General features: G+C 42.6%; 1 protein-coding gene and 2 non-coding genes across 3 annotated transcripts; 1 reads left to right on the forward strand and 2 right to left on the reverse strand.

The window, feature by feature from the left end:
- Positions 1–820: 820 nt before the first annotated feature.
- On the reverse strand, positions 821–893 carry TRNAV-AAC. The gene has a single exon. It is a non-coding gene; the product is annotated as a tRNA-Val (tRNA).
- Positions 894–1,449: 556 nt separating this feature from the next.
- TRNAV-AAC lies at positions 1,450–1,522 on the reverse strand. The gene has a single exon. It is a non-coding gene; the product is annotated as a tRNA-Val (tRNA).
- Positions 1,523–3,786: 2,264 nt separating this feature from the next.
- On the forward strand, positions 3,787–11,970 carry ACTRT3 (actin related protein T3). The gene is made up of 2 exons (XM_044434558.1): positions 3,787–3,989; positions 11,052–11,970. Exons 1-2 carry the CDS (start codon positions 3,787–3,789, stop codon positions 11,968–11,970), a joined length of 1,122 nt encoding a protein of 373 aa, XP_044290493.1.
- The last annotated feature ends 378 nt before the right edge of the window (positions 11,971–12,348 follow it).

Consider the following 12,348-nt stretch of genomic DNA (forward strand, 5'->3'; position numbering starts at 1 on the left):
GGTAAAGCATGATGGGGCGTGTAGTTCTATTAAGGTTAAGCTTTTGGGTGCCAAGCGCACTCAGAAATGTGTAGGAAACTGCTTTTGCAATATTCCACTGGACTTCTCTGGCATGTGTGCTGTACCTTGCATTTAAGGGAATGTTGCTACTCTCCAAAGTTGCAAGTATTATTACTTTTTGTGATGCAGTGCCGGCAAGGAGTCCCGGCAAAAAACTAGAACTGTAATTTGCACTTACAACTAAATATTTAAATACTACTGTGCATGAAACGTTATCAAATTCAGAGTGCAATTCCACGCATGTTTTTACAGAAAAATGTCCTATAGCTCGTAGCAGTCCCGGACCAGTCATATTGGGAGCTGTAGAACTTTTTTTCTATTTAAGCAGGCATAGGATCACGCGTTTAGCTTGTCTTTCTCTACCTTCTATATAAAGCGAAATATCAAAAACATATAAAAAAGCGCATCTTGCGCATAAAAACGCATAAATTGATTTCGTGCCATCCTCTCTCCTTCCACCCGTAAGAAGCCGATTTAAGCCCAAAATAAAGAGAGAGAGAGAGAGAGAGAGAGAGAGAGAGAGAGAGAGAGAGTGGACCAATTCTATGCAAGTTTTTCAGAAAGTCTTACGGCACCAGAATCCACGAAGCAGCATAGCTCTGTGAGTGAACACTGGGAGTTTTTTGTCTAAACATGCGCACGATTTCGCCCCTATTTACCTAAACATATATACTTTCTTGGGAATCAAGTAGATGCAAGAGTATACCAATTTATAATATAAACATTTCGAAATAAATAACTTGCACGTAAAATTGCAATCTGTTTCCGCCCGGTTTCGAACCGGGGACCTTTCGCGTGTTAGGCGAACGTGATAACCACTACACTACGGAAACTTAGATACTGTTTTCTTCGAAAGCATCTTCCATCAATCATGCAAGAGTAGGAACACCAAAGTGAAAGTTATAATTCCATTATTATTTCACAAGAATCTGCATAATTCCTCGCAAATTAGTCTGAAGACAGAAATACGCTGTGCTCCCGATATGCACTTCAACCCCCCCACCGCTTCAATTACCGTGATCGCTGATTATCTGAATAGTACAATACGTCACAGAAATATCTTACTTTTCTTCTTTAAAACAAATCAAGGTTTCGTTTTCTTATTTATTATTAATCCAATATATTAGCTGCTTTTCCAGTGCCCAAGAAGGCATTCAGTAAAAAGGAAAACAAAGTAAATTTGGTATATTTATTATGAAGTAGATTAAGTTCTTAAATGAAGAACGATTGCTACTTTCGAGATGCAAACCTATACATGCTTAGCCGAGAATAAGCTCCATAGTGAACACAGTTGGACATATTTCCGAAGAGATATGCATAACAATGGGGCTGTGAAACACAACTTTTCTCCATGCAAAGAGCGCAAGGGAGAAAAACAGATGTCTTCATTGTTTCCGCCCGGTTTCGAACCGGGGACCTTTCGCGTGTTAGGCGAATGTGATAACCACTACACTACGGAAACTTACATATAAAGAGATCGACCTTCCTCTTCCTCCAGTAAGTAAAATGACTGTATCTCATATCCACTTCTTCATTGATCAGAAAGGGTCTCTTCAAGGTATCATTTTGCTGTCAGGGAAAATCATAGCATCATCTACACAGCTCTTTCCCTCTCATTTTGCTTCTGTCTCTTCTTCTGGGAATATACAGCGTGTCCCAAACAAATTGACATTATTTCATAGTCTGACAACATAGCCAATTCTCACTCAAATGATCTCAAATTTTAACAAAATGTGTAAAAACGAACTAATGTTAGTTACGCGATGTTATGCAAGACATGCTACAGCATGGGTCCTCAAACTACGGCCCGCGTGACGGATCCGGACCGCCATGGCCTTCCATCCGGCCTGCCCCACCGTTCCCTGCCCGCGTGCACGGTCTCCGAGTGAGCAAGCCGCCTCTGCCTGCCTCCCATACACACGTGCTCGGAGATGGTCTTCAAGCAAGCAAGCCGCTGCCACGGCCTGCCGTACACGCGTGTTCGACGGCACCTCACCGACCCGCGCCCCCAGACACCGTGACGGTCACTGCAACCTTTCTACTGGCCCCCATTCAAAAAATTTGGGGACCCCTGTGCTACAGCATGTTTGGCAGGAGGTGGACTACTGACTTGATGTGTGTCGTGTCACAGGTGGTGCGCATACTGAACATTTGTGAAGCTTTGTGAAATCGGTTATAAAATCTACATCCCTTTGAATCTCTTGTTCGAATTTTGATAAATAAATCTGTTATTGTTCAACATGAAGCCTATTTAATTTCATTTGCCTAGGACATGTAGTTACTCAGATATTTACGTTTCAAGTAATGTCAAATTTTGGGGGACACCCTGTATCATATATGCATCACAATGACACATCGACTGGGGAAGAAAGTAGGCATAGTTATAATCTCATGCAAAATGCATTATCCTAATCCAGGATAATTCTGGAAATGGAAAAAAAGCATGAAACAGGGAAGATTGTACAATTCAAGTGGGTTGGATCCAGACTTACGTCATACTGAGATTAGACTCACTGAATTCAACAGGACTTGTTAGTAATATCCTAAGTCCCATTGTCCCATTGATTGATTGATTGATTACGTCCCCAGAGAGGTCCGTCTGGCGCCGTCATTATTTGTTTTTCAGCGCCAGGCTAAGACCTTTTTATTTGAAAAATATTTTAACAACGCTTAATATCTATAGGTTTTAATTGTGCAGCCAGGGTGTTTCCGGATTTTAATTGTATTTTGTATCATGTTTATTTATGTGAGCCGTCCCGAGGCTATAAGAGATGGGACAGCATACGAAAACTCTAAATAAATAAATAAATAAATAAATAAATAAATAAATAAATTTCTGCCTGTGGCCCCAATCATATATAGACACTTACCTAGAGGTAAGCCCCACTGAATTTAATGGAACTTGTTTGAGAATAGGCAGGTATAAGATTGAACTGCAAGTCTGGATCTAATCCTGTATTTGTAAAGGTTGTGTTTGGGATGTCCTCTTTTCCCAACCAAGTGAAAGCAAATTATTATTTTTGAATTACTTGTTCAACCTTCCCTCCTAAGAATAGATTCAGATATATCCTGTAGCCTGTGTCCTCTGAGCCCAATTCTGCGCTCATACTTCTGTATGAGGAAACATCTCTTATCTATCTTTACTAATCTCCACTACTGCGGAATACTGTGCCTATCACAGAGTATGCCCAGTCGTGATGATACGATTGAATGGGAGTTAACATGTGAAAACTCTTTAAGACAGGTGTGTGGAATTGTTAACCTTTCCAGTCCTTCCAAATTCTAGAATTCTCTTCCATTTACAACATCTAGAAAGCTAAGGCTATTCTTCTTTCAATTGAGAGACTAAGCAGAATATTTTTAAATAACTTTTCTTGAGATAAACAGTGGAGAGAGAAGAGTCATCCTTAAGCAGACATCACATCCTCTCATTACATTGCTCATCCTCCAGCTAAAAGGACAGCCATAATTTTAAGCTTGAGAAGCATGCAAGAGATACTCAAATTCTATGCATGTTTTCTCCTTCACTATCTCTCATTCAAACAGATATTCAAATCCATGTAAAGCTTGATGAGAAGGTATCATAGCAACATGCAAGTCACAATAGACTCAGCATCACAAGCCTGGGAAGATAGCTAGCCTGACTCTTCCCCCAGTATAATACAGGCCCACCCAGGGTGAAGATCCCTGAGCAGAAACACCCAGACACAAAGCCTTAATTCAAGGATGGATGACCTGCCACCAGCTGTGGTATTAGACAATGGCTCAGGTCTGCTCAAGGCCGGTGTTGCTGGGGACAGGGAACCACGTGTCATCTTTACCAACCTGATAGGACGCGCCAAGGCCAAGTCCGTGATGCTAGGTGCTGGCCAGAAGGACTTCTACATTGGAGATGAAGCTCAAGCCAAACGAGGGATCCTCTCCCTCAGGTGCTCAGAAGACACGGGACTATGAACCCTAGGGAACTGCTACGTGCTAGCTAGCCAACAAATGTTAAAACTGGTCACTGAGGAATGGAGGGTGACTGGGCAGGGCCAGCTCTTCCAAGAGGCAGACTGAGGCAGCTGTCTCAGGCAAAAGATGCTGGGCGAGTAGCTACATGGGGTTGGAAGACAGAACTGTGTGTGCAGTGTGGCTTGCCCTGCAACCTCCTAATCTAATTTGTTTCCCCCAGGAGTGTTGGGTGGTATTGGCCCATTGCTGGTATTGAAGTAAGATTCAGTTGCCAGTCTGGTCAGATTTGGTATAGAGAATTGGGGTGGGCGGGCCATTTTGTTCTTCGTCTCCGGCAGAACATTTATCAGCTAGCCCTCTATCCAGAGAACTGAAAGGCCTGGAAATTAGCACATGGAGGGAGGTTTGTGGTAGGTGAACTCACCCCACATGCCAAGTTGGGGAAGTTTACAGAGCAGGGACACAGAACCACAGGCCTGGGCTCCCATGCTGGCCCAACTGGAGTCCCCCATTAATGTCCTCTTCCCATAGTCCCATCCTCTTTAGCCCAACCACCAATCATTATGAAGTCCCTCCAACACCATTCTGAAAGGTTAAAATGCCTCTCCTAAGTCTCACTGACTGTCAGGAAGAGCTTTAAACTAAAATGCATTGGTATTCCTGGCATTTTTGACCTTACCCTTTTGCCTCTGGCACCACCAGGCACTGGCAGGCAACCCCCAAGAGCTCCTCTTAAATATAATTTGGCCATGGGCTGAAAGAGGCTCTGCACCCATGCTTTAGTGCTGCAGCAGGGAAAAGGGATGTTTAGATCAAATGGACTAATTCTGCTCATGAGTCACGATTGCCTATTATGGACAACAAAAGGCCCTGGTTAAATGGAAAAAGGAATCCTTTGACTGGGAGAGGACGAGAGGACTGTATTTCTTCTTTATTATTATGGGAAGAGGAAGAATCATAGACTAGTAGAATTCCAATAGAGTTGGAAGGGGCCATGAAGGCCATCAAGTGCTACCCCCTGATGTTGCAGGAAATAGAGAACTAGGGAGAAAGAAAAAGGAGAGAGAGAGAGACAGGGAGAAGAGGGAGATACAAATGGAAAGTGGAATGGATGGATGGAGGTGTGAGTGTGTGTATGTGTGAAAGACAGAGAATACAGGGCAAAATTTCAGACATTGGGCCAAACCCTGGCAGCCCTTTGGGATTCCCTGGAAGGTCATGCTCCCTTTTCCTTCCTACGTCCTGACAAATTTTCCTGATACATATACATGTATGTATCTACCCCGCCCCAAAAAAAGCCCCTGAAATACCTCTTAAGCTTCTATTACAAATAATAAGAGCTATATGTAAAACCTGCTGTAAAATCGCCTCATTCAGTGAACCTCTGGCCTAGCTTATCAGTGAAATGCAGTGATCTGAGAATTTCACCAAAAGGAAATTTAAGCCTTAGGCTGAAAGAGATTTAGAAAACCATAAAGCTGGAAGAGGCTGTTTAGGCCATTGAGCCCAAGCCCCTGCTCAGTGTGAGAATCCAGTTTAAGCATCTCTAACACAATGCTGTGCAGTCTTCCAGTCTGCTTCCAACAATGGCAATCCCTCCTGCATAGGCAGCTGATTTCATTGTATGACTGCTCGGACTCTTAGGCAGTTTTTCCTGATCTTCAGCCAAAGTCTGCCTTCCTGTAATGTAAGCCTGTTATCCTGTGGTCTTGGATGATAGATAACAGTGTGTGCTCCTCTTTTAGACAAGCTTTTAGATTCTTGAAAAATGTCTTTTCTCAAGGTTAAATGTACCCAATTCCTTCTATCTCTAGTTTCTAGGCCCCTTATAATTTTTGTTGCCCTTTTTGGAATTCATTCTAATTTATCTCACTCTTTCTTAAAATGTGGTGTCCAAAATTGGTCACAATATTCAACAAAGTGACATCTCACCTGTACAGTAGAATTATACTTGTATTGATACAATCTAAAATTGCATTCACCTTTTCTGCAGCCATATCACATTGCTGATTCATAGTCAGCTTGTGATTGACACCACTTTTCCATACATACTATTGTCAAGCCAAGTATTCCTTATCTTATGTGTGTGCATTTGATTTATCTTTCCTAAATTAAGAACTTTATGATTGTCCCTATCAAATTGCATTGCGTTATTTTCTGCTCAGTTTTCCAGACTATTTTTCATTTCATTTCTATCTTTGAAGGTATCAGCTATCTTACCCAATTTTGTGTCATCAGCAAACGATAAACATCCCTCCGCTTTCGCCTACTCATTAATAAAAAATGTTGAAAATTCCTTGGATCTGTCTTTTGAAGACATAGGCAACATTTGTCCCCCTTTTGCCCTCTGAAAAGATCATCAATGAGGGAAATAGTGGACAGATGCTCAGAACTTTTATTGGTAATGAAATAAATAAAACAGATGAGGTGCAATTTTCATCTGGATCTGGGGATTTGAAATTCCCTAGCCATCTAGGGATTTGGCATTAACAAACTGCACACCTACCCCTTCAGCTTGATTATCATGTATGGTAGACAGAACACAGATCTTCTTTTGGGAGAAGACTGAGCTAAAACAGTAGAACCGATCCAGCTTTTCTTTGTCACCTTTCAGCATTTTCCACCTTGGCTGAGTAGCTGGTCTATTATTACTTTTGTGTGCCTTCTACTCTGAACATATCTGATGAGGCTCTTTTTGTTATTCTTAGCATCCTTTCCCAATTTCAGCTAATTCTGAATTTTATCCTTCCTAACACCCATTTCTGCAATTCCAGACTATCTGCCTGCACACGTCCTTAGTCACCTGTCCCTCCTTTAATTTCCTATATGGGTCATTTTTTTATTCTCCTCCTCATTGCTAAACTTTTGTGCAGATACTTGGCTTCTTCTCTTGCCTTCCTTCCCCCACCCCCACAACCTTAATGGGATTGTTTCTGACTAAGCCATTAGTCCCTTCTTTTTCAAAGAACTCTCATTCCACTTGAATTCCTCTTCATTTTAAGTTTTCCTGCCAATGGAATTGTTTATGATAGCTGTACATTGATTAAAACCTGCTTTCCTGAAGTTCAAGGTACATGTTTGACTACACTCAGTTTTATTTTTCCTTAAAATCAAGAAGGCAAGCATTACAAAGCCACTTCACCCCAAAGTTTCTTCTACTTTCACCTCATCAACTAAGGTTTCCCTATTGGTCAAAATAAAATCAAGGATGACTTTTCCTAGTTCTTTCCCCTACAACCTGAAGGAGAAAATTGTCAGCAAGGCAAGCCAGGGATTTCCTGGAGAGAAAAAGCTTGGCAGAGTTCCCGCCCCAACTTATATCAGGGTAATTAAATTCCTGCATTACGACTACTTCATGCTTCCCTGACATATCTGCAATCTGCCTTTGGAAAGCATATCCACACCCCCTCCTTCCTTTGCTGGTTGATAATGGACTCCAACTGCAGTATTGCTTTATTTCTTCCTCCACTGATTTTAACCCAGCTACTTTCAACAGGTTCATTATGTGCATTCTTCAGGGCATATCGGTACATACCTAAATCGAGTGTTCAGGCACATCCTATTGGTTTCCCATATTCTGAGTATTAGTATAGGGGCATGAAATGATGTTCCAGTGACCTCTTTGCAGTCTTATTAATAGGTTTAACTGGCTGTGCTGTAGTAATTATGGACCTGTCCATGCTTGGCTTCAGCCCCATGCATTTTTGGCATGGGGAGCCTACCTTGGCAGGGTCAGGGAGCTTCCTGAACCATGTTGATAATGAAATAGCATCTTCCACTGCATCTGAGGGTAGCAAGCTAGCTGGCTGAGTGGTGCATAGCTTCCAACAGCTTGGCACCATTCGCTTTACCATTTTGCCTGCCACCTGCTTGTTACCTGTTCGTACAACTGCTGCCGTGCAGCAGGGGTGGTACCAGCACGCATTTTGCAAGCTCAGTGGCACTTGCCAGCATGTCTAGGGTATGCTGGACTTCATGGCCTCTTTGCTTGCTGTCTCAGGGTCCTTCTCAATGACATTGTCAGTGATACGTACACTGGAGAAAGGTAACTAGGAGAGAAAGTCCATGTCACTGCTGCCAGGGTACCAACTCAGAAGGATGGGAATGCCTGGAGGAATGCAGTGCTTAGCCTTAGCATATGATTCCCACTCCAGAGGAATGGCATGGGGCTCTTGCCCCATTACATCTGCTGCCTGAGCCAGCTGCCTCTCTCTCTCCTGCAGGGTCCTGCTACTGGTGTGTCACCCTTTGCAATAATTTAGAGGTCAAAGTTGGCCAAATGGTTGTTATGCAGGGTAATCTATCAAACTGATCATGTCATCAGCCTTGCAACTCTCACTCATGTGTATCATCCTTCTTAATACATTTATGAAAATCACTAGGGAACTAATTGACTTTTTCTTTTTCTTTTACGTGTAGGAGCACTGTGACCACTGTTTCCAAATTAACACATTCTAAAATAGATCCGATTTGGATAAATAGGTACATTTTGAACTTCATTCTAACATTGGCCCTGATCCAGAGAAAGTTAGCTGACTCTGAATCCTGACTAAAACAATGGGGCAACTGAATTGTGAGGAGCTTAATGCACAGTCATATCTCTCTAGGCAGAAATTACCCCCTGGCTGGATTTGGATGATCAGCAGGAAAAGAGGGCATAGTGGCCCATCATCCCTGCTCAAGCACCACCGTGCAATTTGCTTAATTATCCTTAAGGTGCACAGCTTCCTGTGACATCCCAGCTGGGTGAGATGTGCAGGGTGGTGGCTTCAACACCTTCCTGAAATCCATGGCTTGTTGCAGAGTTGCAGTATGCTTCTAAAGCTACCCTTTGCTGCACACCTTTAGTGGGTCTGGACCTCAAAGAGAGCCACATGCTGTGGCTGAGGAAATTCGGCAAACTGCAATGTGTAACTGACACGAAGGGGGGCAGGGAAAAGAAGCCAATGTGGTTTCCCCACCCCCATGATCATGTGAACCTGGCCACTGAGTCAAATAAGGCTTAATCCCAAGGAAGCAGGTATTACAACCTAAACCGCATTGATTTAAAAGTAACCATGTTCCCTTGATTGGAGCCATTATTTAGAAACCCCACTGGTACCCATAAGGCTTCTGTAATGTGTTTACACTGAGGATGTAGCCTGTCATCCAACTGCAGCAAATTATATTAGATCCACAGAAAGGGATGGAACAAATAATTCTCAAACACATTTATCATTCAAAAGGAATTATTTGCTGAAGGTTTTTGGCTGAAGTCAAAATCACCAAACTTGGGGAAAAGTAAAGAAATGATTTTGCATTCTACAATATAGGTTTTGGGCGCATCATGGACCTTTCAATGTATTATAGAAAAAGTGTGTGGGCGGGAGGGTGGCTGGTGCAGCAGGGCCCTGGATGGGGACTGGGGGCATGGTGGGGTGGGGGGGGGAAGAGTTTAGAAATTCTGTTTCTAATGGTCTGATGATTATCTGGAGCAGTCCTTTACCATTTGCAATGTATTCAGTTTCACTTTGAACGTTTGACCCCCACTCCAAATTCATTATATACAAGTAAACTAGCTGAAAATAGTATGACTTCTTACACATTATCTTTACAATGAGGGCATACTGTCTGAGACCTCTCTATTTGAAGCCACTAATCTTCAGGAAAGCCACTAATAATTCTGTGCACATACATACTATAAATAAAATGTTTAACTCTTATGACTATGCCTACTCTAGCCCAAAAGGAAGACTGCTTACTTATTATTCAAAGAAAAGAAAGAAAAAGAAAATGCATCTGCAAAAAAAGAGGACATAAAAGGACAGATTTGCATAAAATCTGCACATACTAATTTATATAGGTAAATGCAGATCTAGAAATAGCTGCTATCAGTTAAAGAGGGCAATAGTGCTTCTTACTACAGCGGGGAAGGCTGTGACCAGGTAATTATGTGCTTGCTCAGTCCGCTGACCATGTCCCTGGGTTCTTCACCTTTAAGCTGGAGCTGGACTGGATAGCCCTTCAGATAGTGCATGCCTTGTACAGTCCTCTGATAGCCCTTCATCTAGACAGACCGAACAGTTGTAACTTTATGAGAATGTACAAGAACATTAGGATGCAAGTTCAGACAGAAATAGGGCCAATTATGGGACTGTGCCTTCAGAGAACTTTAGGTTTTTCCAGACTTCAAGTTTTTTACATGGAAGCTTGACCCATGACAATAAAATATGCTAACTGAAACTGGTTCAAATTTTCTGGACATATGGCCTCCATGAGCTATTTGTCATGTTGATTATTTTTCAGTTCAATATGTTTTCACGTGCCCAGGGAAGGACAAGTAATGCAGAAGAGCATGAATTTAGTTGGACAAAAAGCTTATTAAGTGTTTTTTACTGGGCACCTATGAATGTCAAGTTAGGAAACGCTTAAGTGGGTGAGGTACAAATCAACAGGTATAACTTACACAGGTTTAATCAAGCAATCAGTGAAACATAACTAGACCAGGAAAAAACCTGTTTTTCTAGAAATCAGCATGTGTGCATCCTTCCAGTGTTGCTGACACTAACCAGGCACTACTCCAGAGAAAGCTAATTGGCACTGGACAGATAGCAGCAGCTCAAACAAAGGGCAATTCACACCAGCCCACCCTATCCTCCTCCTCCTCATCTGTGTGATAGCACCCCTTCCCCCTCCTTCAGAGTATCTTCTTTGGTATGCAAGTGGGGAAGATCAGGCCATTGTAACTTTTTACTGCTGTAATGTATTGGAAAGTGAACTGTATTAACTGTAACCCTTTAATGATCGATGTATAAAGGGCCAACTGAGAACTACTCAAGTGCACCATCTGGAACAATTCACTGGCAGCCAGTTATTCTCGAGAATAAATCTTTTAGAAGGTAACCTTGCCCTGTTGTGTATTTTGGGCATACACACACCAGGGCATGGGCCATTTGGTAACATGGGGAATGTTAAGTGAAGAATGCTTAGTCTGAGGCATGTCAGATTATGATAATATGATACTACCATCATCTTTTTTCCCTATGAATACTTAATAGATATCCAGTTGAACATGGAATCGTTACCTCCTGGCCAGACATGGAGAAAATATGGAAACACACTTATGACAATGAACTGAAGTTAAACTCCTGCACAAGACCTGCACTGATAACTGAGGCACCACTCAACCCACTGGCCAATCGTGAGCAAATGACAAGGTTGCTTTTTGAAAAATTTGAGGTTCCAGCCCTTTACGTGGCCATCCAAGCTGTGTTGGCTCTCTACGCTGCAGGCCTCACTACAGGTTGCGTGATGGATTCAGGTGACGGTGTTACCCATACCGTCCCGATCTTTGAGGGTTACTGCTTACCTCACGCAGTTCTCCGTCTTGACCTGGCAGGCCGGGATCTTACAGAATACCTCATGAGGATCCTGAGGGAAAGTGGCATTGCTTTAGTGAGCACAGCTGAGAGGGAAATTGTGCGGATCATCAAGGAGGCCTTGTGCTATGTATGCTTAAACCCTGAAGAAGAGATGGCCAAAAAACCTACTGCAATAGAAAAAACTTGGAAATTACCTGATGGGCAGATCATTAAGATTCACAACCAATTGTTTCGCTGCCCAGAGACTCTCTTTCGTCCATCTAATGTTGGCATGGAGGCCCCAGGAATCGATAAGCTTCTATTCAACACCATCATGAAATGTGACATTGACTTGAGGAGCACTTTGTATGTCAATGTGCTGCTTTCTGGTGGTTCCAGTCTTTTTCCTGGTATGGCTGAACGCTTGACTAAGGAGCTGATCCGCATGGCTCCCAAGGATACTGAAGTGTTAGTCCAGGCGCCTCCGGACAGGAAGATCTCTGTTTGGATGGGAGGATCCATTCTTGCTTCTCTATCTGCCTTCCAGGAGATGTGGATTTCCAGGGAAGAATATGCTGAGGTCGGGCCCAATATAGTACACAGGAAGTGCTTCTAGACTCCTGTTGCACCGAAACATTTTTATTTAAAAAGCTGTGGGGACGAACCTCGAATTCATGGCATCCTCAATGAGTCTTGCAGCCTCACTGCTTTTTGAAAGAAGAATAAACGTAACAATTCCATGTGTACTTGTTTTGATTCCGTCTTTGCAGAAGGTATGTAACATAAGGGCCATTTTACACATGTTTCTTTATGTGTAGAGCACTTGAGTGTAGAAAATCAAAATGTTGCTGACAAGAAAGGCCAGAGAGCGCAGGCACACTGGGGGTGTACAATCAAAAGAACATTTACAATTTATTCAGACATGGAATACCTGCAGCATGTAGGTAGGCCCCAAAGGGACTAGTAAGATGGAGTCCATACAAGATCCTTATTC

The sequence above is a fragment of the Varanus komodoensis genome, unplaced genomic scaffold (assembly GCF_004798865.1).
Source record: "Varanus komodoensis strain SLA01 unplaced genomic scaffold, ASM479886v1 scaffold28, whole genome shotgun sequence".
Lineage (NCBI taxonomy): Eukaryota > Metazoa > Chordata > Lepidosauria > Squamata > Varanidae > Varanus > Varanus komodoensis.

Excerpts from the sequence above, each read along its gene's own strand:
- ACTRT3 (XM_044434558.1), top strand. The coding sequence starts at position 3,787 with ATGGATGACCTGCCACCAGCTGTGGTATTAGACAATGGCTCAGGTCTG. Across the intron at positions 3,990-11,051 it reads CGAGGGATCCTCTCCCTCAG|ATATCCAGTTGAACATGGAA; the intron begins GTGCTCAGAAGA and ends AATACTTAATAG.